The sequence below is a fragment of the Pithys albifrons genome, chromosome 2 (genome assembly GCF_047495875.1).
Source record: "Pithys albifrons albifrons isolate INPA30051 chromosome 2, PitAlb_v1, whole genome shotgun sequence".
In the NCBI taxonomy this organism is placed as follows: domain Eukaryota; kingdom Metazoa; phylum Chordata; class Aves; order Passeriformes; family Thamnophilidae; genus Pithys; species Pithys albifrons.
Window position 1 is genome coordinate 45,899,460 of NC_092459.1, and position 23,610 is coordinate 45,923,069.

The window sequence follows — 23,610 nt, forward strand, 5'->3', positions numbered from 1 at the left end:
CTGCAATGGAAGGAGGATACCAGCAAGAGAGAAACCTAATCTACTTTGGTTCCTCTTTGTTAGCAAGTTAATGTTCTGAGCTTTATTGCCAAAACCAAACTATTGGAAACTGTCCTTTCTTCTGTATCACTGCAAGAACAAGTCATACAATTAAAATAGACTGAAAACAGAAAATCATAATTATACTTTTGCAAACCACATCATATTAGAAAATGGCAAGCCCGACAACAGATGTTTTAGAACTGAACATTCTAGCAATAATATGATCTGACAATTTACAATCATCTCACAGCACTGTCTGTTAAACTAGGGGACCAAGGGAGCCTTCTGCAGTGAGACTTTAAGTCTTTAATTTTGCAGTTCTCTGGCTCACCTTTCAGCTAAGGAAGGATGTTTTCTTTAAAAGCTGATTGCTTTTCCATAGACCTGTGTGACCTCAGCTGCCAGGTTAAAGTTCAGTGTCCACTTGTGTAAACTGCAAGACTCCAAACTGACAACCGTGTCCCTGACCAGGTCAAGCATGCAGAATTAGAGGTCAGGTTTCCAGAGCAGAGCTGTGCCCTGGTGCCCAGATAAGGGTAGAAACGCAAATGTTAAAAATATGTATTTGAAAGTATTTAAAAGTTCATTGTGATTTGGAGATCTTCAGATCTTCAGACACCTAAACTTGGTAGCATTAAAACTTTGTTACAAAATCAAAAGTCCACACACTCACACTCCTATTTCTTCCCCCCTAACATTGCAAGCAATTCCTGTTTGTGGATATAGGGAAGTATCTTAACAGTGTAGGCTCAAATGCAGGCCATGGAAAGAACATCTGAACAATGATCTGATCATAATTTAAATTTTGTCTGCTGCTGATAGGTGTGAAGAATTCCTTTCTTCTGTACTTCATATACTCATTTTTTATCACTTAAAACGTGATGTGTTCTGGAAGGGAAATAACATAAAATGCATTATTGCTGGCTACCACATCATATCCAAGACTCAGTAGCAAATACCTGATTTTTAAAAAATTTCTTACTTTAAAATGTATGGATTCTCCTTTACTAATTTAGTTATAACATTTCCTGCTAGTGGAAGCAAAGCAAAACTCCATTCTCTCTTTCAAATACCAGCTGGAGGTTTCATACAGCTTCATCCTGAACATCATCAAAAGGTATTTTAGCTAAAGGAATGTATTGCTTAGTCTTTCCTTCAGCCATGTAGTCAATGCATGCCAAGTACACACAAAAGTTACATACCCTTGAACACACAACAAAATAATCACAGAAATGGTCTGTTACAGTCCCTACATTTACCAGTTTGTTGATACACAAAGCTGGAAAACCTGATCTTATAGGAGTATTCTAAAGCAAGCATATTATATAAAAGGCAGGCTAGTATTACTTTATGATAGTAGTAACAATAACAATATTATTTTTTTAAACACCTACTCTGGATTAACTTGGATCTCTGTTACATAACAACTGTGGTACTCCCCCAGCCATTTCAGCAGCTCAGCTATGACTGTACACACATCTTTCATAACCTTGGTGGTTTTAATCTACCTGATCAACTGTTGCTCTAATAAATATTTCTTGCAAATGCAAAAAAATCACTGTAGCAATTATGCAATGATGTTTTTCTACATTACTATAAAACCACCAAAATAAGCCAAAGCTTCTGGTTCTTTTCTGTGATCATGAACACAGACATGAAGCTCTCTGGGTAAAAACCAGCAAGACCTACCTGTTAAAAAAACAATACATGCCAACCATCATTACCTTTGCTGGCTATTGGAACAATGCTTGCTCAGGTTCTGTGATTAGACAGACAAAATCAGTATTTGGCACCAATAGGATGCTTTTTATTTTGAAACAGCACAAGGGAAAGTGAGAAACTACTTCTGTGTATTGTCCAGCAGCAACACCTCACGGTATTACAGAGTGCTGCAAGCCCCAGTTATGAAGCTACAGTATCAGAACAAAATGACTTGTTCTTGTCACAGAGAGATTGCAAGGGACGTGCAGGGATGTGGCAGGTGCACGCAGACAGACTGGGGGTCATAATGAAACACTGGGACAGTTTTCTTTAACACAACAGGGATGATTCATTGCACACCAGTAGTTTAAAATACTAAACTTGTATAGACATCAAAGCCAAAGTTTTAATAAGGGATGCAAAAGACACTTAGGAGGGAATTTTCCTGAAATTTATACAACAGTTCTTCACGAACAATGGGCAATCAGAAACAGAGACTAAAAATGCTTATTTAGGAATCTAAAATGGGGGGTGTAGAGAGTGACCTGGTGGCACAATCATACCAGGAGATAACTTCTATCACTTCTTTGAGTAAGAGGGATGGTGTAACAGCAGGCTTTGGCAGTGATGTGCAAGTGAAGAGAGAAGCTTTCCAAGTAGTGCAACAGAGATGGCAGAGCCAGGGCAGTAACACAAAGCAGAAAGCAACAAGTCAAAGCAAGAAACTAATACAAGCAACCTACTCTGCAACTTTCTCAATGGCTGTGAAATCTAAGCTGTTTAGCTGTCAAGCATAGAAAAAGGGAGTACATTGTAATGTAGATCACTATGATGAGGCTGGATTAGACTGTAAATTGCATGACCAAGTAGAAAAAAGAGACAGCTATGCTATAGAAGAATGAAGACAGAGCCAACATAGGACATTTTAAGAACATCCAAGTAAAAGCTGTTGACTAAGCACAATCTCTTATGAACAAACAGGACCAGAAACTATGAGGGTTATAGAGCTGAGGATGCTCAATTGCACTGAGACTGAAGCAACAGCTCTTCATCCTGAGGTGTCAGAAAGGCAGACTAAGTTTTTTTGCAAAAGGCCACTCCTATTCTCACCCTGGTATCAGAAACCAAGGCCTCTTAACACAACTGGTAGTGCAAGTAAATCCCAACCATTCTTACCTGTGCAACTGTTAGGAAGAAAACAAGTGGGAATTTTGGGAGGAGTTAGCTATCCATGCATGGAACAAATGTTAGATGAAACAGAAACAGACTAGCAAAGCACATAAAACCTCTCTCTGAAAACCCACCAATGCACTCTAGCTCAAGTTTTCCATGTTGTCACCTGAAACAGTCAAAACGCTCCAAGGTTCAGTAGCAGAAAAAAGTAGGAGAGCATTTATCTTCAGAATGCTGTAAACCAGCGTTTTTCATAAGATACATAGATTTCTATAGCAATGTCACACAAGTAATAATGAATCTCAACAAGTGGTATCACTGTGGCATGCCAGAATATTTGTTAGCAGAGAGCAAAACCTAAGAGAACCACTCCATCGATTCTGCTTTCCATAAGTCTTTCTATTTTGATAGACACATACCCTTCAATATCCTCACGGACATTTAAAAGCTGTAATTTCAACTCTGAGGTTTTGCAAGCTTTGTTTTGTGTGGTGTATGATATCATAAACATCCTGAATACAATTACAACTGCAATTTCGTAGGCTGTATTTTCCCTCTTGGTAGCCAAAGATGATGTTTACAAAAACTCTTCTGCACGCTTATTTGATTTGAACTTTTTATTATTATTACAAATGTATATTATTTTATTAAAAAATTCACACAGAAGCAAAGTCAATTCCATTTCATTACAACCAAGAATATAAAATAAATGCAATGAACTCATAGCTTAGTTTTAACAGTCATTTCAAGAGTGACATTAGGACAACTTAAAAAGCAGTAAACTCTCAACTCTAGAATGAGAAACAAGTATTTTGCTTTGAGTTTTTGCCAGCCCATTGGCATGGGCAGTGCTGAATGTGGCCACCACAGATCTAGAGTGGCAAAGTTTTGTGGCAGCATGAGGCGCATACACAATAATTTCTAATGGAAACTACAAAAATGAAAGATGCGTGCATGAAATTATCAGGAAAAAAATAACTGAATAGAGACAGGCACACTTCCACAAATAGTAAACATAGGAATATACAACTAGAACAATTTGAAAAGTTACTACCTTACATATATAAAAAGTTCTTTAAATTGCTGTTAAAAAGGACATGTTCTGCCCAGATTTTGTGTAATACTTTTTAGTGTCTACACAAGACAAATTTTTAAAAAAATTAAATAGCATTAATTTACTACTAAATATTTAGGAGATAACAGTGCATTAAGGACTTTTTTCATATAGTAATACACATCGCTCCTGTCTGGCGACATTTTTAGAAGATTACGTATGGCCTTATGTACAATACATTTATTTAATCCTAAAACAATTCTTTGCTTAATGGTGTTAAAGTACCATTCCTGAAGATTATGAAGGGGAACTAAGCTTATCACGTTTATATAAAATATTATACATATTTGAACACTTCTAGCTTCCCACCACCCCTCCCACTATGAATGCTCTTCCCTCCCCCTCTCCACATACAGTGTCACAGATACAGTGCAGGACTCGCAGCTTTCACTACATTTTTCCTTCATTGTGCAGTTCGTGCTACATAAACTTCACCAACATGGACCAGGCTGCTCATCCTGTTCATTCCCCCCGTGTTTGTTTCCTCTGAGCCACAATGGGAAAAGCTGTACCCAGCAGCCCGCTCACCTATCAGGATGGAGAACACAGCTCTGCCCATGTCAACTGCATCTCGTGGTGCAGGTGTGACACTTGAGTGAGGGTCTAAAGGTTATGGGCAGAGACAGCTATGAGTAATATGAAACTGCACAAGCAAAAAATAACATAAAGATGACATGGCCCTGTTTCCCATGACAAACTGCACGATTCACTTCTGAAAGCAGAGCGTTTTTCACCTCATGGGATGACCCCTAGACAGCAAGGCTTCTTCCACTGTGACTGCCACATACTGGTAGTATGCATCAAGCTTCAAGAAAAAGAGAATTGTTTCACCACCAGGAAGGAACTACAAGAGCGTGCAGAGCTTACGTTTTGCAGCCAGCACTGTGGCTTTTATTCACTCTCCTGCCAGTGGTGAGACTGGAGTAACAGTGGAAGTCAGCTTGGCTTCATGAGTGCACACAAAAGCTAGAGAGAAGAGCAGCACATGGTTGCCTACCAGACCTCACCAAGGCAGAACACCAGTGCAGCTTAGAGAGAGGTCATGGCAGTCACTCTAGAAGCTGGAAGTTCACTCAAAGCACCTTACATTGCTGTGAAGTTTCACACTCTGTATACAGACTAACCTACACCATGATTTTGCTTTATTGGCACTAGAGCCCACCTTAGTTAACCATACAGTTCCCTGCCACCTCCTGATCTTGTATGAATTTTGATCATCAGCTGCAGGTCACAGTAGGGAGAAGAAATCTTACCTATCTGTAGTAGAAAAGACAAAATAATTTTGAGAGAAGGATGAAACAAACAGGAGGAGGGGACAAAAAATTACCCTGCCAAAGGTTAATTTCCAGAAATGTGACATTCAAATTACAAAAGTATAAAATGATACTTTATGGCATTGGTCAAATATCCATTAGCTCAAAAGTACCTCATCCTAACATCAGCAGGGGTGAGACAGGAAAGCAGTCCCAGACTCAAAGAAATAAGGGAACAATTAAAATCTGTTCTTTCAAACAGGCTACTAGGGTATGTATAAAACAGAGCATTTCAAGGGTTATACACTGAAAGTATCCTTTGGGAGAATATTTTTTCCCAGAAATAATGTTTTCCTTTCAATTGCTACATTTCATTTTTCAGAATCCTCTTATCCATTTGATGACAAAAGCAGGTTTTAGTTGCTTTTCCAGAGTAGCTGGGTGTTGTCAAAACCACATGATGGTAGGTATGGCCAAAGCAAGCCAACTGCTCACAAAAGGCATGAAAACAGCACGAGTCTGAGGAGGAAGAGGGCACTAAAAGTGATTGGGAGATCAAATCCAGTAGAAACATATATGTGACAATCTGTGATGAAAAGCATTATCCTCAGAGCAAACAGATTTACTCACAGGATCACAGAATATGCTGAGTTGGAAGGGACCCACAAGGATTACAGAGTTCAACCCTTAACCCTGCACAGGACTATTCCTAAGAGTCACACCATGTGCCTGAGAGTATTATCCAGATGCTTCTGGAACACTCTCAGGCTTGGTGCTGTGACCACTGCCCTGGGGAGCCTGTTCCAGTGCCCAATCACACTCTGGGCGAAGAACCTTTTCTAATATCCAACCTAAACCTCCCCTGATACAACTTAGGCCATTCCCTGGAGTCCTGTCACTGGTTATCACAGAGAAGAGATCCGTGCCTGCCCTTCTTCTTGCTACATCTGATCACAATTTCAATGGGAATGTGTGTGGGTGTACAATTCTTTTGTGCGGACACAGGGCAGAAGAAAACACACTGCAGCATAAAAACCTGTAACATTAACCATTTATAAATAAACTCCTCTCTCTTGGCCTCTTCTCTGGACACCAGTTGTAGAAGCTTACTGGTGTTACATTGCCAGTAGCTTTTTAAAAGCACTTTTCCAGGCAACAAGAATCAGCCTTATTTCTGAAGGCTGAAGGAAAAATGAAGCTGTCCCAAATTACATGTTGTGTCTTTCTGAATAACTGTGGTTCCAGAAGTTGGACAATAATCCTCTGATTATGCTTCTGAACTCTTGCTTAATTACTGGGGATTTTCTGCCAGCTACCCATGCACTTATAGTCCTTAGGCACAATCAAAACATGTTTGCTCTAGGGAAAAAGAAACATTTCAGTGCAATCAAGCGCATCTGGTGTAACTAATCTGGTTAATCACAGCAATGTGAGGGACATAGAATATGCACTATAAACATGAAAAGAAACCATTTTCAACATGCTTTTCAAACTGCATAACAATTTCTCTTAATTATTAATTCTAACATAAAATGATTAAATGTATTTGTATTTGCAAGCCTTAGTATTTGTCACCTTTAAATTTTGAGAACTGACTCAGGAATGCAAAAGAAAGCTAAATTTATAGAACTCTCACATACATTAATCAGCTGCTTAACAGAAAAACAAGCCCATCATCCACATTCCTACTGAGACTTGAGGGCAGTAAGTACATTTTCCTGACTCTTTTGGTGTCCAGCCTGGGAAGACAATCCATTCTTCTGTTCCAACAGATCCTGAAAGCATCTCCTTTTTATGCAGTCGACTGTTCTGGTTTCATTTAAAATAATGCTTAATTTAAAATTAGCCAGAGCATGATCACTGTGATTTCAAGAATTCAATGTGAATGAGTTAAGAAATATCAGCAATCTTCTGTTTGGCGTTCAGTCCAGTAGCATGAAGCATATTTGTCGCTGCAGAGACTTGGGTGGTTTTTTCTTTTTTCCTTTTTTAATCTTATTAATTTTTAAATGTTTTTATTTTTAACTTTGCCTGAAAACTAGACTAATAAAAACAGAATAGCAAAATACTCTGGAACAATAAAATTTTGCTGTTCTTGACATCCATGAGCAAAACAGTAATATCCTGTGAAAATAACATAGTGCTTTAAAAAGGTGCAATATACCTGTATAGCTAAACTGGTTTGCCTAGTATAAAACTAACTATATATACAAGCTTGACAGCCTGGGAGTTCCAGATTTTAAAACTTTAAAATCCCATTAAAGAGATTGAAAAGAGAATTATGGCAATCACTACAGCATAAAGAAGGTGCACCAGGAATCCTTCAAAATTCCAAAGGTTTAAGAAGTTAAGTGCTGGGTTCAGATCAGAAGGGTTCATTAGAGTAACCACAATGGAGCACATGCAAGGGCAGAGAGGAAGGAAAACTTCACAAGAATCTCCTTTATGGCAATAAAGGGATTGGGTGGGGGAAGTCTTCGGGGAGCGAAGTTTTCCTTTTGTCATCATGAATTTCAATTCTGCATTATAGTTTGTATTTTTGGTCTTCTCATCATTATGAACTTCATATTGCTGGAGTCTTCTGGCTTTCAGTCCATTCCTTTTTGAGCGCAGCCTGTCAGGCCTCTCAGTACCTGTGAGACTGATGAGATTGGTGATACTGAGAGCTCTGCTGAGACGACGTGGAATAGCCCATTGTACTCTGGGACTGAGAAGATCCCTGAATGTTGCTTTGGTAACTCAGGCGTGAGCTGGAGTGCTGCAGGAAAAACAGAGAGGGATCAGGGGGATGACAACCAGGCTGTTAGGACTATGTAGCTTAGGAAGCTTTTCACCTCTCTCAAGCTCATTAAAACATAATTGTTGCAGAACCTGGCTAAAGAGTGCTACTAGTTAGGGTCCTGTAAAATAAGGAATCACTCTGTTCTGCAATCAGCCTTAACACAGCATGCAAAATACTCAAGATATTAGCAGACACCCAGAAGGACAACATGTACACACCCATTTTCTGAAGGTAAAATACACAAGACATGAGAGCAAACTTGCTTCCAAAATTCATCTGTTCCTTAAAATAATGTCTATCTTTATTAGAATTGCTATTGATGCAAAATCAAACTGCTAAGGTCACAAACAGCCTTCTCAGGATAGGTAATACTAAAGGTATAGAGAAACACCTTACTCTTCTCTGAGAAAAAGACAACCACAACCTAAGAGTTACTCAATTTATCTAAATGAAAAATTGTCCAGTAAGAGAAAATAATTTGATTTTAGGTGAGTCTTTTAACCTGCTGTCTTATCTACTGGCAACAAGGACAACTGCTTAAAGCTGGACATGTGTATGTTTGTGACCTGCAGACTGCTGAACTTGCCCTTGCATTACCACATCCGTTCCCTGTCCAGAACTAATAATGAACGGCCCAATAATGCAAGTTGCAAAATCACTTGGCATGAAAAGTACTGCTCAATGTATAGGAGATTCTCCAGCAAGGTAAACCCCACCTCAATCCACAGGAAGAAGAGTCTACAAAAAAACCTCCCAAAACTATTTGCAGTCAAAACACAGTTGTTTCCAGACAAGATAACCAAGGGTTCAGCTGTTCAATAGAGTTCCGTTCACTATCTAGTTGGTGGTTCTACTTGGCTCTGTCCAAGGGTCAACAACAAGCCTGTGGCCAAAAGCAATCATCAAGGAAAAGTGTTAAGAATTTAAATTATGATTAAATACCAAGATTATGAGTTCCAGAAAGCCTCTGGAGAAGCTTGAGTTCCAAATGGAAATCCCATGGAGACACTGGGTCTGTAAGAACACCACATCCTCCAGGGAACAAGAATCTGCCCAGTGAAGGCAATACCCCAGTCAGTGGTCTCATCTAACCACTGAACTCCAATCAGGAAAGCTGTGAAAGTCTCCTAACAACTTTTCAGCTGGATGATGAAAGAGCAGGGTCCTAAAGTTCAGCAGTCTAAAACAGTTCTGCCCTTTGCTTCTGTACATAGCTTTATAATTTTAATTTTACATAAATTGTAAATCACACTTAATTCTCAAAACATCAAATAATGTTTTCTGTGTTTTGTTTAGCATAGGAATATGAAGGTTCCTTTCAAGGTGAAGCACAGTGAGGCTAAAGAGAGAGAGGTAACACAGACCTCTGTATCTCGATATAATATCAGTATAACTAATAGTTGTACTGAGGAACTTCACTTGTTCGTAAGGGTCAGTTTTGGAGACAACAGCTCAGCACACTGGCTTTGGAAGAGATGTCTCCCAGTAACAAGTATGCTGTTAATAACCAGATTATTCTTGGCTTCCTTTGTTAGGTTGCCAACAGAGTGTCTGAAATCTGAATTTTTTCTCAAAATTCTGAACGTTTTTTCAACTTCTAATAAAAAAAAAGAATTGTTATAAATGCTGTAACTTTATATGTACTCATTCTGCATGAAAAGCACCAGATGACCATGCTAAGCAAAATACCCAAGGTCACATAAGGAATGCTCAGTAAAATTCAACAAGGAATTTGCACTGTCATTTGTGGAAGCAACATATATTGAGGTTGGTGAACTACAAGAAGGCTTCAATGGAAACTTTAGATCACAAGCTAAATGAAACTCAAAGCAAAGGGAAACTTCTTCCTACTTCTGAATAAGATATAGTGGAGCAAAATTAATTCCATAAGACTACAAGAATGCATGAACTTGCCCATGCTTATTTTTGTTCCACATAAAAGAATTTGTTTTTAACAAAGTCAGACTTAAACAAATTGCAGACATTCCTTTTTAGAACAGAAGACAGTCAGCTAGAAATTAAAGGCAGAAAGCCAAATACAAGTGTAAAAATGGATAATCAGACCATACAATTTAGTGACTAATGAAAAGGAAACATACAGATCATGATTTTGATGCCTGTGCTGTTAAAATTTAGAAGGAAAGCATCATAGAGGGTAAAAAAATCTGGAAAAAATATTTAGACTGCTAGCAACTTCTAAGGGGGAATTTTGCCAACAACTGAGAGCTGGGTAAGAATTCTATAATGGATATCATCAAATGCAGCACACCAGTCCTCAAAGTACAGACCAAACCAGAGCAGCCATAAATACTGTGTAGTCAGACAGCTCAGTGATCTCTCCAGGCCTCAAGCCTGTCTGGAACTTTTCAAAAAAGAAACATAGTTGTCTTTACTTTTAAATTGCCCTCAATGCTTTCATGATCACTTGTAATTAAAAGAGTCAAACAGAAATGGAGATGGTCTGGAGAGCTAAGTCAAGGCAACTCCAGAGTCTGGTGCTTTAGAAGCTACTTACTCTTAAGTTTAAAGCAGCCTGAAAACACGGTTCTTCAAGGTGGGATCCTCTCAGAGGCTAACAGCAGTCTCCAGTATTTAAAATCTACCTTTAATATCTACTTTTTTCTTATTCTGCTTTCAACTTATTACTGTTCCATCAGGCACAAACTCAGAAGTACTGAAGATCCTGGTAGAGTTCAGTGCTTTCTATGTTTAGCTTAAGCCACTTTTTCAGTGGGAAATATAATTCTAGTAAGTGAAGACAAATAAGAAAATCCAAAAATAATTCAGTGATATTTCTTTTACTTATGAATGCTACTGGACCGGAAAATAGGAAATCTATTCAGTTTTGGTCCCACTAGAAACAATGCATGACTTTGTGCCCTACTTCAGCATGAATCACACGGAAGAACGGAAATATCACTCCTGTGCTAGCATGCGTTTTTCCTTTACCATTACAAGTAGACTTAGAAAGACAGCAGAATAAACTACAGAACCACTTCATACAAGCGAAAATATGAGGTAAAATGAAGCATTGAAGGAATGCAATGGGAGAGCCTAGGTCTAACTTTGCTTCTGCTTCTCAGAATCTTCTCAGATCTGCTCCTCACACAGGATTTAATATTGCCAAGACTTGAGTACCCTGAACCTGATGAAATGCAGCTTTCAGTAAGACTACCCTCAAACATGAAGTTAAGCAAATGTCTAAGTTCTCTCCTAGGGCGGTCCTGTGGTGTAAAGGAGAGCACTCTGGACTCTGAATCCCAAGGACCTGAGTTCCAGTCTCAGTGGGACCGTCCCCTGGCAGTTCAATGCCTCCCTGCCATCCCATCCCGTCACATCTCGGATGCTCAGCAGGGTCAGCCCGGGTTAGTATCGGGTGCTGTGACAGTCCCGAGGACCTCCCTGTCACTGTCCAAGCTCTCTCGGCCGTGGCAGATGGACCTCAGGACTTAAAAGGTGGGGCCAGTTCTGTGCACGCTGTGCCTGACCTAAAAAATCCACTGTGCAGGCTGGAAGGGCACACCCACGTGGGGAGGGCCCTGCCCAAATCTGCGTTTGCCAAGTTTGGCCATACATACATAAGTGCTCTCCTGACGTGGACTAGTCCTCAACACTTTACAGGGTGCAGTAGATACAACTCAAATTGGTATTCTATTGAAAATCACTAATTGCTGAACAAAACCTTTTAACTTAAACCAAAGAGTTTAATATACCACAGTGTGCCTGCTCAGGTTACACAAAAAATTCATTAAAACATGGTGTGTTCTTGCAGCGGGGAAGGGGGAAAACACTGGTTTGGCCCTAACAGCAAAGAAGCAGCAAAATGTCCAGAGGTACCTGATAATCTGAAGGCATGACAGGCCCGCCTGAGTTAGTGCCTGAAGGCCCTATGCGTGGTTTCTTGTTGGGAGGCACCTGGTTGAGGCTGGAATCCTGGCTGTGCTGCAGCCCCGCACCTCCCGTGCCCGCACCCGTCCCGTTGGTCTGCGCGCTGTTCTGCTGCTGTGGCTGCGGTGGCTGCGGTGCCGCCTGCGGGGGCTGCTGCGCTGCCGTCTGCTGCTGATGCTGGTTCTGCTGCTGCTGGTTCTGAGGGAAGAACACACACAACATGGTCACTCACTCTGACATTTGGTTGTCAGCTTTATGGGGTTGCCAACCCCGGCATCACCAAGAAGATGAGAGGAGGACAGAAGGAACAATTTATGAAGCAGTAATCGCCTAACTAACTAAATCAAAACTCCCCAAATTTCACTAGTGCTCAGTGGCAGACAGGGTGAACCACAGTATATATGTATGTATGGCCAGACTTCGCAAAGGAAGATTTGGGCAGGGCTCTCCCCACGTGGGTGTGCCCTTCCAGCCTGCGCAGTGGATTTTTTAGGTGAGGCACAGCGTGCGCAGAACTGGCCCCACCGTTTAAGTCCTGAGGTCCATCTGCCATGGCCGAGCGAGCTTGGACAGTGACATGGAAGTCCTCGGGAACCACAGTAGATTATTCAGGATGCTTCAACAGCCTTGTTCACTCAGAATCAAAATTATTTTTCAAACTTTTACATCATAACATTAAGGCAGTTAAATGCCACTCTGACATCTGATCCCATCAGATCTCAGAAGCCAAGCAGGGTCAGCCCTGGTTAGTTCTTGGATGGGAGCCCTCCTGGCAATACTGGGGGCTGTATGTTCTAGTCCTGAGGACTTCACTGTCACCGTCCAAGCTCCCTCAGCCGTGGCAAATGGACCTCAGGACTTAAATGGTGGGGCCAATTCTGCGCACACTGTGCCTCACCTAAAAAATCCACTGTGCAGGCTGGAAGGGCACACCCATGTGGGGAGAGCCCTGCCCAAATCTGTGTTCGCACAGTCTGGCCATACATACACATATACATCACAACAACCCAAAGAAGCATTACTGCCAGAAAAGCAAGCAAATTGAGACCAGAGAAATGATAAAATTTCTTCCAAGTTGCAAGGAAATTCTGGCAAAAGCAGAAACAGGTTTCATTACTGTTTTGGTCTCCCATGCTTTTAAGGAATGCCCTGTAAGGAATGCTACATGGGGAATAAAGTCCAGTGTGGTGCACAAGGCTTAGGGTCAGAAAATCTGACTAATAGCACAAAAGTGAAAATTGACCAGAGACAAATAGTTGAAGACAAAACAGGAGGAAACAGCTGAAAGAAGAATCAGAAGACTAGCAAAGGGAAGAAAGCCAGATAATGAAGACAACACTGGGACCTAGCAGGAAGAGAGACAGAGAAAAGTGTCATGAAAGGGAGAAAAGGGTAAAGGAGAACACAGGAGCAAAAGACATTGTACTCTTCTGTCTTCAGACAGCTACAGACTCAAGAGTTACTAGGGAAGTGGAAGGAAGGTTCTTTTATAATACCTCACTTTACTAGTTTCCCAGAAATCATTACAACCAGTTGCAGAAAGTTCTTAATGCCCACAATCACGAAGAGGTACTTAATTACCTCAGAAAAAGGACATAAAAGATCTGTATCTATGCCATTCTCCACAATAGTCTCCGAAGATACATTCAGATGAAATTTGCAATGATGTATTGATTTAAGATTACAAAGCCTTGCATCTTCAAGGACTTCAAGGTGGCTTGCAATTCCATTTCACATTTAGCAAAACTAATAATGTATCTTTCTGCCTGTAGTCCTCAAATCCCATCTCAGTCAGATTCTATATCCCATGAAATTTAGACTTCAATTATTTAAAAAGTTAATCAAACTGGCTTGTAAAAAATATTAAGATGCAATTCATCTTTTCATCATTGTCTGGGCTTCACTTATACAAACAAAAAACAGGAACTAAGGCAGTATTTGTACTAGAATTCTGAAATTTGTGTTTTCATAGGGGTATTTGGATACAAGCTAAGGTGGGTGCTACTGTGTGACCTGAAAAACTGTGATTTTGTTATGTGTAAATAAATAATTCACAAACACTCATAATTAAAGACAAGAGTCTGTTGTAGGTCCCAAAATTTTGTGCTTTGAATTTTAGCACAAAATTTACTTGACTAGCCTGAGCTTGCTCTTCCTGTGGAACTACTCCTGCTGCTGCTTGGGCAGAGACTGAGACCTGCTCTGTCAGACTCCAGCTGAGGTGGAGCTGCAGCACCTTAGTGCACAAAATGGCTCACACCAGCAAAGACACTGTCCTTGGGTCAGTCTGGTTCATGGGGGTTCCTAAATGGATAAACTTGTAAGAGGTGTACAGTTAACACATGGCACATGTCACCTCTCAGGCACAAATTGCCAAAATGAAATTTCAGTCCTACCTAGAAAACCAACCTAGCAGAAACTTGCCTAAGAATTCGAATGAGAAGAGAATCTTTGACCTTTGTTTTACAAACTCTCAAAGAACGGATGCTTATGTGAAATGTCATTCAATTCAAATGCAAGTTCCAAATAAACAAACACAGAGAACTTCTCCAGGTTTCCAAAGGACTATACAGATATTTCTGGTTTTAAAAACAAAGCAGAAACAAAACAAAAAACCCCTTGCGTTTGCAATAACATCATAAAGCAACAAAACATGGCACATATTCAACTTTCAGAATATCCTTTACCTCCACATTTTCTACACAGTGGGAACACACTCAGTAAGTAATGTGTGATTTACATTACCTCAATGGTCTGAAAAAGGTTTAATTTGGAGTGTGCATAAATACATGACTGTCCTCAACAAACTCAAAGACCATTTATATATTGACTACTTTGAATATAAACATGCAACTGACATCACCCCTCATAACACTCACAGGAAAAAAATACTTACTTTAAAGTAGACTGACTTGAAAGTACAAAAAGTCAGTCATTTTAATTCATAAGGTTTCTTCTGAATAAGCTGTCAGAGTTGAAGCAAAACTAGTAACTGCATTACAATCAAATCACTATAGTGACTTTCATTTTATTTTTGCTTAGGAATCTGTTTCCGCTTTTTGAAAAAATTATCTGGACACAAAAATCACTTGTTCTCAGTACAGAAGAACCTACAATATCAGTTCTGAAAACAAAGTTTAAACTCTGCTTGTTTGCCACATTAGGCAGAAAGCTGAAAACAGAAGATGCATGTAGTAAAATGGTTCTCCAAAAGATTAACAATCCTTCTAACACAGTGCTCAGATAATTACAGTTCAGGACTGTTCCCTTCACATTTTATTAGCTATACATTACTGCTGGTGTGTCATACATTGTTAAATGAAAATAACATACTATTCCCTACACTATAGCACCATTGTCCAGCCTTCACATCATGATGGGACAATCACTGTGGTCACATAGCACAGCTGAGCTACACACACCAAACAGATCCGATTGTGTTGCAAACACACCAAAATTTACTGTGCACATAAACAAGTTCTCGCCCATGTCTATGGGGCTATGAGAAAGAGAATATTCAGAGCAGATTGTCACTACCAAAACAGTTCACAGACCTTATTACTCCTTTGTCTGAGGGCCCTTAAAACATGATCAGGAAACTGTGTGCAGATGGGTGAAATGTTCTGATGTAGCGCCAGGAGCAGGCTGCCACTATTTATTTGAGCCCCCAGCAGCCATCCACATTCAAATGGCTGGATGTGTGCCAGTCATACAATGAACATGCCATTCTTTTCATGTGCTCACAATGTATTTTCATCCTGTGATGCTGGAGGAGGTAGCAAGGTTCTCTTGGAAGGACAGCAGCTGCAAGCAGAGGCTACTGCTGACAGAACAACCCATACAGTTCATTTCCTCACTGATCAGGGCAAACCATGGTGGTGATACCACCTTAGACACCCCAGAGTCACCTGGTACTTTTCAACATCTGAAAAGCAGTTTTAAGAGAGCCTTGCCTTGGAAACAGTTTTTGTTAACTTCATGTTTCATTCATTTTTGTTTGGTAGCACCATGATGCTTCCTTACTGTATTCAAAAAAAAAAAAGTTTATTATACCTTATCCCCTTTCTCTTCAGGTTCATCTTCATTGAGGAATTCTCTTTTAGGATATGGAATCTGACAGCCAGCAAACACACTGAAACACAGCAAACAGTAAACACTCCACAATATGTACATATGGCATACATTTACTTAACACCATGTTAAAAACAAGTGCATATAACCACTTAATTTCTTGTATTTCATGTGTCCTGTTTCCACAAGTGAATGGCAGTGTGAGCACTCAAGATAGGTGCTGATCATAATGTCAGATCTCTTTGTTGTTGGCACCAGGCCATTGTTGAGAAATCATGGCATGGTTGAACATGCCTGAATGCCAGAACGACCACTTGTTGATCCAGATGGTAAAATGAACAAACATACTGTCAGAGATTCCACAGCACCCAGTTAGAACATGCATGGCTCACTGAATAAAGGGCCTGATCCAAAGAGCATTAGTGTCTCATGAACCTGCCTTGGCTTACAACAGGCTTAAACATATTTGCCAATCACAACTGCAGTTACTTTTAATGAGCTTCTCAGGTCTTGTTTAGGGAGACAAAAGATACCTTTTAAGTTCATCTGGACAATGGAATTTGGAACATTCTTTAATGTTTATGGCAGAGACTTTATCACAATGCTATCCTGTAATCCATGGGGAGCTATAACTCTACCTAGGATAGCATCAAATAAACACTAAACAGAAAATTACTGGTAGATCTTGCCCAGTATCAATTTCTTAGATTTCTGGTGCCAACATTCAGAGTACAATCAATGTGACAATTTTTAAAAGGGTGTAAACAGTTCATAATCTAGCTGCTAAGTAGCGTTTGTTTTTTCCAAACAGAGAAAGAAATGAAAAAAAACCCCAACTAGTCTAGATTCCGTTTGCACTCCAGTGACTGTTCTCTCCTTTTACTGTTGCCTGCTAGCTGAGGAAAGAATAAAAGCAAAGGTGGAAGTCTCCCTGCATCCAGTTCTTACGCTATGCACCACCATGCTTCTGAAAACTGGGAAGAGAAGCTGGAAGTCTGCCAGTGGGAAATGAATATATAATTTGAAATTTTTCATTACAATCAAATACACAGAGATATAAAATCTGTACTCTCAAGCCTTCTGAATAAGGGATTTGTAGGATTTTAGGCAGCCATTTATCTCTTCACTCTTCACATACTGTTATCCTGTGCAAGAGGGCATGGGAAGGGGTTGCAGGTCAGAGAACTGTCCTAATCCTACGGAGAGGTACAATCAAACCAGGCAATGGAAAACAGGGCTCTGTGAGGCTGTGTAAGGCAGAACATAAGAGGGCACAGATTAATTCTCTAAATACTGCAATAATATTGAAGTTGTGTAGTCTGGAGAAGAGGAGGCTTAGAGGTGACCTCATGATTCTATAACTGCCTGAAGGGAAGTTCTAGACAGGTGGGGGTTGGTCTCTTTTCTCATGCAACCAACAGTAGGACAAGGGGGCACGGGCTCAAGCTCTACCAGGGGAAATTTAAGTTGGAGATCAGAAAAAAATTCTTTCCAGAGAGAGTAATCAGGCATTGGAATGGGCTGCCCAGAGAGGTGTTGGATTCCCCATCCCTGGAGATTTTTTAACGGAGATTGGATATGGCACTGAGTGCCATGATCTAGTAAATGGACTGGAGTTGGACCAAGGGTTGGACTTGATGATCTCGGAGGTCTTTTGCAACCCAATTGATTCTATGATTTGTTTTGGTAGCACACTCAGAATTACAACACCTGTGCGGTACTGGGTTATTTTTTATGACCACTTGGTTCTGGCACCAGTACATACAGACACTTCAGTACCACCAGTGTAATTTCTGCTGAGCATGTCCACTACTTGTGGACACTGGTAGATATCTGAATTTTTCAGCTGCCATGTCATTTCAAGGATTAGCATATAGCAGAAAAAAAGACACCCCTGATGTGCACAGAAGAGGGAATACATACTCTGATGTAGGCAGAGGATCCTCTTGAAAGTAGGGGTCCTGCAAAGCCTGCTCTGAGGTAATTCTCTTTGTAGGGTCCATAGTAAGAAGCTTCTGAAGCTGCAAAGCATAACATTAAAAATAGCAAAAAGCTTATCAAACTATCATTTTTCAAACTATGACTTGCATGTCTTGGATTGTGGATTGCTAAATTATTTTTAGCTTGTCCAGACAAGCTTAAGTTAGCATTGCTTGTTCAGTGAAGTTCCCAAGAACTACAATGCACATTCATCACAGTACGATGGCTATGAAGTACATGTCATGTAATAAACAGGTGTATCAGGCAATATTAATTGCAAAGGCTGAACCACTGTGCTAAAGCAATGATAAAGTCAGCTAGTACGGGTTCATAAAGCATCATTTCTAAATAATGGCTTTTTGTTGTGGCACAGGTATAGCTTTTATACTGTTCTGTACTCTTGATACAAAATAAAAAGCATCAGAACAGACTGAACATGACCAGGACTCTCCATATCGCTTTAGGGATGATAAAAATAAATCTTCATTTCTTGCACTGGCAACATCTCAGAGTCAGAGCATTCTGCAACTTATGAAGCTCCCAAATCCACTCTAATTGGTACCAAAATGGGAAAGAGGAGGAGGAGACCCTTCCTAGTAACTTTCTTCCTTGGTAGGAAGAAAATAAGCATGAATTTAATTGCTAGAATGCTTTTGATTGCAGCAGGCTACAAAAGAAGGCTACAATATATTACTAATATAAACAGCAATTATAGGAATATCACACCTTTTTAAATAGTTACTTATTTATCACATTCTGATAAACTCACAGTAGGAAATTTGGGTGCTCAAATTACATTATACAGTATCCTGTTCTCATACAACACTCTCTTAATTCAAGCCAATAATAAAAATAAAACTCCTTCTGCAAAGGACATCATAGCTCAAACTCTTTTGGACCTCCAGCAAAAACTGCCTGTATATTTAGCAAAAGAATGTGATTTTAGCATGAGTATTTGGGGCTTTTTGTTCCAATAAATTAAAAACCTGATATACAATTCAATATTCAATATATTTGCTACAGTAAGCAGCATCAGTAAGAGTGCCCAGCCTCCTCAAGCAAGATGATTCCCTGTATTTCTTTTCTCAATAGTTATAGTTAATTATACCAATAGATACAGTCTCATAAAATTCTCTACTTTTGCCACTTTCCTCCCACATCTCATTCACACACTTTATGGGCCATGGACCACAACAGACCGACAACACAACAAAGAGCCATTTGGGCTGTCTCTTCACCTATCAATTCATTTGCAACCAGCTCCTGAATTGATTTCTGCTGCTTGCCTAGAGATACACCTCAAGATAGTCCTTACTGTACCTTTGTGTGGTCAGGTAACTCCTAACCCTATGTTTCCTGTGTGTCTTAACAAATCGAACTTCTAATGTGCTCTCTACACAATGACCTCACACCATACAGTACAGACCACAATTTGGGTACTCAGTGTCTTTACTTCAAATCATCACCACTCCCTACACACAAAATTTTTGTGAGTTATAGCAGTTTCTGACACATTTCTTCTGCCCAGTTCCTCCACAGTGACTGCAGGGACAAATACACATATTCTGTATAAGGCCATTGATGGTTTTTGGTGACAGATGTCATCACTGACAGAAGAGTAAGGGCATCAGCCTCTGCTCCCTGGACTGCTTCCTCAGACCTGGCTGATGTGGTACGACTCAAGAGAAACCTCATCCAGTTTTCTGTCATATGGTATCACAAACTGCCTCCAAACATGACCTATATTCTCTGTCACTCAAAGATAAGGCTAATGTACCACAGCAGAAGACCTAAAGATTTCTTGGACCTTTTAGTGATCTACTCGTTCCCTTAGGATTCCCCCTTCACCCCTAAGGATACAATCAGTTTGCTCATTCCAAGTGATACCACAACATCATTCCAAGTGAGATAACCTGCCTATCAGTCATACTGTTGTGAACCAAATTTCTTTTAAAAAGTCTGTTTGTCTGTAGCTTCTCTTGCTTCTGGGAAAATGAATAAAAAATATCCGGAGACAATTTGTTTTCACAGTAGTAGTTGCTAACACAACATAGCAAACCCATGAGACTAGACTTCATCAAAAGGCTCATACTTCTCAGCAGGTCTCAAGATCACTCACTCTCAGGCTCCACTGGCCTGACATGACAGCTATAAATATAAATACTATGCTTGTAACTTTTGCAGGACCACAAGAATGGATGCCTCTTCCTGAATGGAAAACATTCTGCCCTTCATATTATCACTCAATGTCAATCAGCAGAACAGCATAACATAATTCTCTTTTGTCAAGAGTTACTTGCTGCCCTTCACTGGTTTACTTGATGCCATCTGTTCTCCACACACCACACTTCCTGTGCTCATTAGCACAAAGTCTTGATCAATGACTGCTACAAAGCAGATGTCTTCTGAGGTCACCTTGCAGGATGGAGGTTGCCTCAAAAAATAACTGCCTTGGATTGCCAAGGAGTTTTAGGGAGTCTGCTTCAAAATACATGTACCTCCCAGCTCATTAGCAGATACATTTCTTATCTCTTGATTTGGGAGAGCAAAGCACACCTTTCCTTCAAGACCAGCTGTATTTTAGGATCTCTGACAGATAAGGTATGTACTGAGCCTCTTTGCTGTAGCATTGCTGTGGCAATTTTTAGGTGCATGAACCTCCTCAGTACAGCAATGAGGTATCAAGAAGGTTGTCCATATTCCTGAGGATTCTTATGCAGATCTCTGGGAGACTGGCCTCCTTGAGATCAGCCTCCATCTCTCTGGCTCATCATTAAACTACCCTTATTCATCCCCAGTTAAGAACTGTGAGAAAAATCTAACAGAACTACCTTGATTAGCAAACTAAATCTTCTTCATGATATTCAGAAAGAACAGCAAAATATTCCAGTTGATTCCAATGTGTACTCATTAAGTTGAATTTAAGAAATTTTAATTACTTTTTCTTCAAGTCTCACATTTCTTATGGGAACGCTTCCCTTCCATCCACTTGGGACTAACCTATTCTGTTTCCACAGCTATTTGTATCATCACCCAGCAGCTACTAACAAGTCAAAGAGCAAATCTTTGCCAGGACCTACAGAGATGACTGCTATGCTGAATCCGTAACTAAAAACAGACCACTGGAACTCAAGCTGCACTAAGCCTTATTACAGAAGCTCCCTGTTCAAAGTCACTTTGAACTTCAGTCCTAAATTTAGACAGCACTAAGTCATCACAGAGGCATCCAGGAATGATGTTGTATTACACAGAGCAACCCTGTACTGGCCTACAGTGGATGACTCAATTAGGTAACCAGCAAGTGAATGTTTAGGGACTTTGTTTGGAATCACCCACAGAACAGTGGTGGACTATTGCCAGAGGGAAGAAAAAGAAAAACAAATTACTACAGGACTTAAATTCCCCCTTTCCTCTTCCCTTTCTTCACAAAACTCTTGAGCTTTTGGGAGCTCTCTAGCTCTCTGAAATAACATAGAATCAAGACATATATTCATGCTCTAAATTGCACAACAGACCTAAAGGTAAAGGCTGAATATACAATTGCCTGCAAATCTTAGTTACAGAAGATTCTCAGCTCTTCAATACTAGCAGTTTGAGCAAACTCTCAGCATAAATGTACATAAAAACACATCACAAAAAATGGCCAGTTAGTGATAAATAGCTTCTTTAACATTGGTGTTCATTAGAGGGAGATAGAAGAACAGACACAGATATTACCATTAGAAATGTATTTCATTCTTGTCATCACAGCAATTTTCAAGTTGCACCTACCAAAAGAAAAACTTTGCTGTCAGGCTTGACTTTGTGTTTCTCCATGTACTTTATGAGGCTACTATTGGCATATCTGAAAAATACAGTTAAAGAAAGACATGTCTGAAATAATACTGCATTAAAAACATGGAATTCTATCAAGTGATCACAAGAACATTCAACAGCTGTCAATTAGTTAACTCCAAAAAGAACTGCTATCAGAAGACATATGAAATATTTATCTAGCAGTTGCAAGCTATGTGTGCTTTTCACCAATAGGAGTGGTTATCAACTGGGAAAAGACTATTTCCATGAAACATGCAACTTTTATAGTATATGGATAAGCTGTTGATACAGATATATGACAGAGTTTATACTCCAGTTTCCTAAAGCAACTGTGCCCCACAAAGTGTTTAGTCCTTTGTGACAGCACTCAACATCTAAGCTATTAGGTTGTTTCCAGTTACAAACTGGCAGAGCACTGAAGGTTACCACTACGCCTCCATGACCCCCCACCTGCAGCAAATCATAGAGTCATTACAGCTCCAAAGCTCAAAGATGCCCCCAATATTTACTACCCATGCCCTTGGCTTTAATTTAGAGCTCCAGAGGTTATCTATAGCCATTTTCAAAAGAAAAAGAAAGAAGCTTCATGCACAGATAAGCTTGAGGTCTTGTCTAAAGACAGTGTAATGAATCCATGGCAGAGCTGAAAACAAAACACAAAAGTCCCAAATCCACATTCTCTACCAGACTCTTACAACAGTCTGTTTGGCTCCTTATAAGTTCTGCTCTATCACCACCACTTGACTAATTTAGCCAAAGCACCAGGAAACAGCAAAAGTGGAAAATTATTAGATCCCAGCCAGGCTTTGCATCACAACCTACTGAACACGTTACCTTCCACAGAAATTTCTGTCCACTATATTGCTGACTCCATGTATTTGTGTGTCAAAAGTACCAACCAGTGCTTCCTTATTCTTTCTTACACAAAATGAAGTCATCGAGCATGTAAGTGGGTTAAGCAAGCTCATTTGTCTGTGCCTGCCATAAATTACATTACACTTCTATGACAAGTCCTTTATAGAGAAATGAGGAGGCCACTCAGATGATGTTTTTAACAAGCAGCTGTGGGAGAGAACACCATTCAAGCAAACCAGTTAGTTCGAACAGGACAGCTGTCACTGTGTTAGAACGCAAATACTCCAAAACTCCCTCCTCAAAAAGAGTGTAGGAGCTGATTTTTGTCTCTGCTACATTCAGTGAACTTTATTGTTCACTGAATTATCATCACTCACGTTGTTCTCCTAAAATCTTTCTGAAGAGTTGGGTATTCTGGCATCTTCCTTATGTCTTCCCAGTCTTTATCTTTGGTAGGGGGAAAAAAGAAGAAGCATTTACAATTCTGAAGGTGTAGGTTAAGCAATACATGAGAAGAAATAACTACAGCAGTTGTTTGACTTCCTGTTTGTTGGCCAGTTATCCTGTTCCCTAATTGTCAGCATTGTCAAATCCATCAAAATGTCATTTTCTTCATACCTACACAAACAACTACTCATTTCCTTTAGGATAAAAAAACAAAATCACCAACTCAGTAGCATTGCATCTGACACTTTAATGAGAACAAATTACCTGCAGGGAATCCCATTACACTGAAGATGCGGTCGAGCTGATCGTGATGAAAAGGATTACTTGTTTTGATGTCCTCCTGGCGACAGTGAAATATAGGTTCTGAAGTCAATAGTTCAGCAAATATGCAGCCAATTGCCCAAATATCTATGAAAGAAGGAGGATAATTCATGTAAATGTACTGTACGCAACTGCTCTGTTTTTTGTTTCTGCAGTTTCTCAATCTT

The 23,610-nt window shown here is 39.9% G+C and overlaps 1 protein-coding gene across 1 annotated transcript in view; it reads right to left on the bottom strand.

Annotated features, from left to right (window-relative positions):
- Window positions 1-3,521: 3,521 nt before the first annotated feature.
- Window positions 3,522-23,610, bottom strand: part of CDK19 (cyclin dependent kinase 19) — a 127,858-nt gene continuing 107,769 nt past the window's right edge. The window contains exons 7-13 of the mRNA XM_071548908.1: window positions 23,387-23,530; window positions 23,053-23,122; window positions 21,776-21,848; window positions 17,948-18,045; window positions 16,007-16,085; window positions 11,903-12,151; window positions 3,522-8,041 (exon numbers count right to left, since the gene is read on the bottom strand). Coding sequence (XP_071405009.1) covers window positions 7,910-8,041; window positions 11,903-12,151; window positions 16,007-16,085; window positions 17,948-18,045; window positions 21,776-21,848; window positions 23,053-23,122; window positions 23,387-23,530 — 845 coding nt within the window. The 3' untranslated portion in view covers window positions 3,522-7,909. The remainder of the gene's footprint in view (window positions 8,042-11,902; window positions 12,152-16,006; window positions 16,086-17,947; window positions 18,046-21,775; window positions 21,849-23,052; window positions 23,123-23,386; window positions 23,531-23,610) is intronic.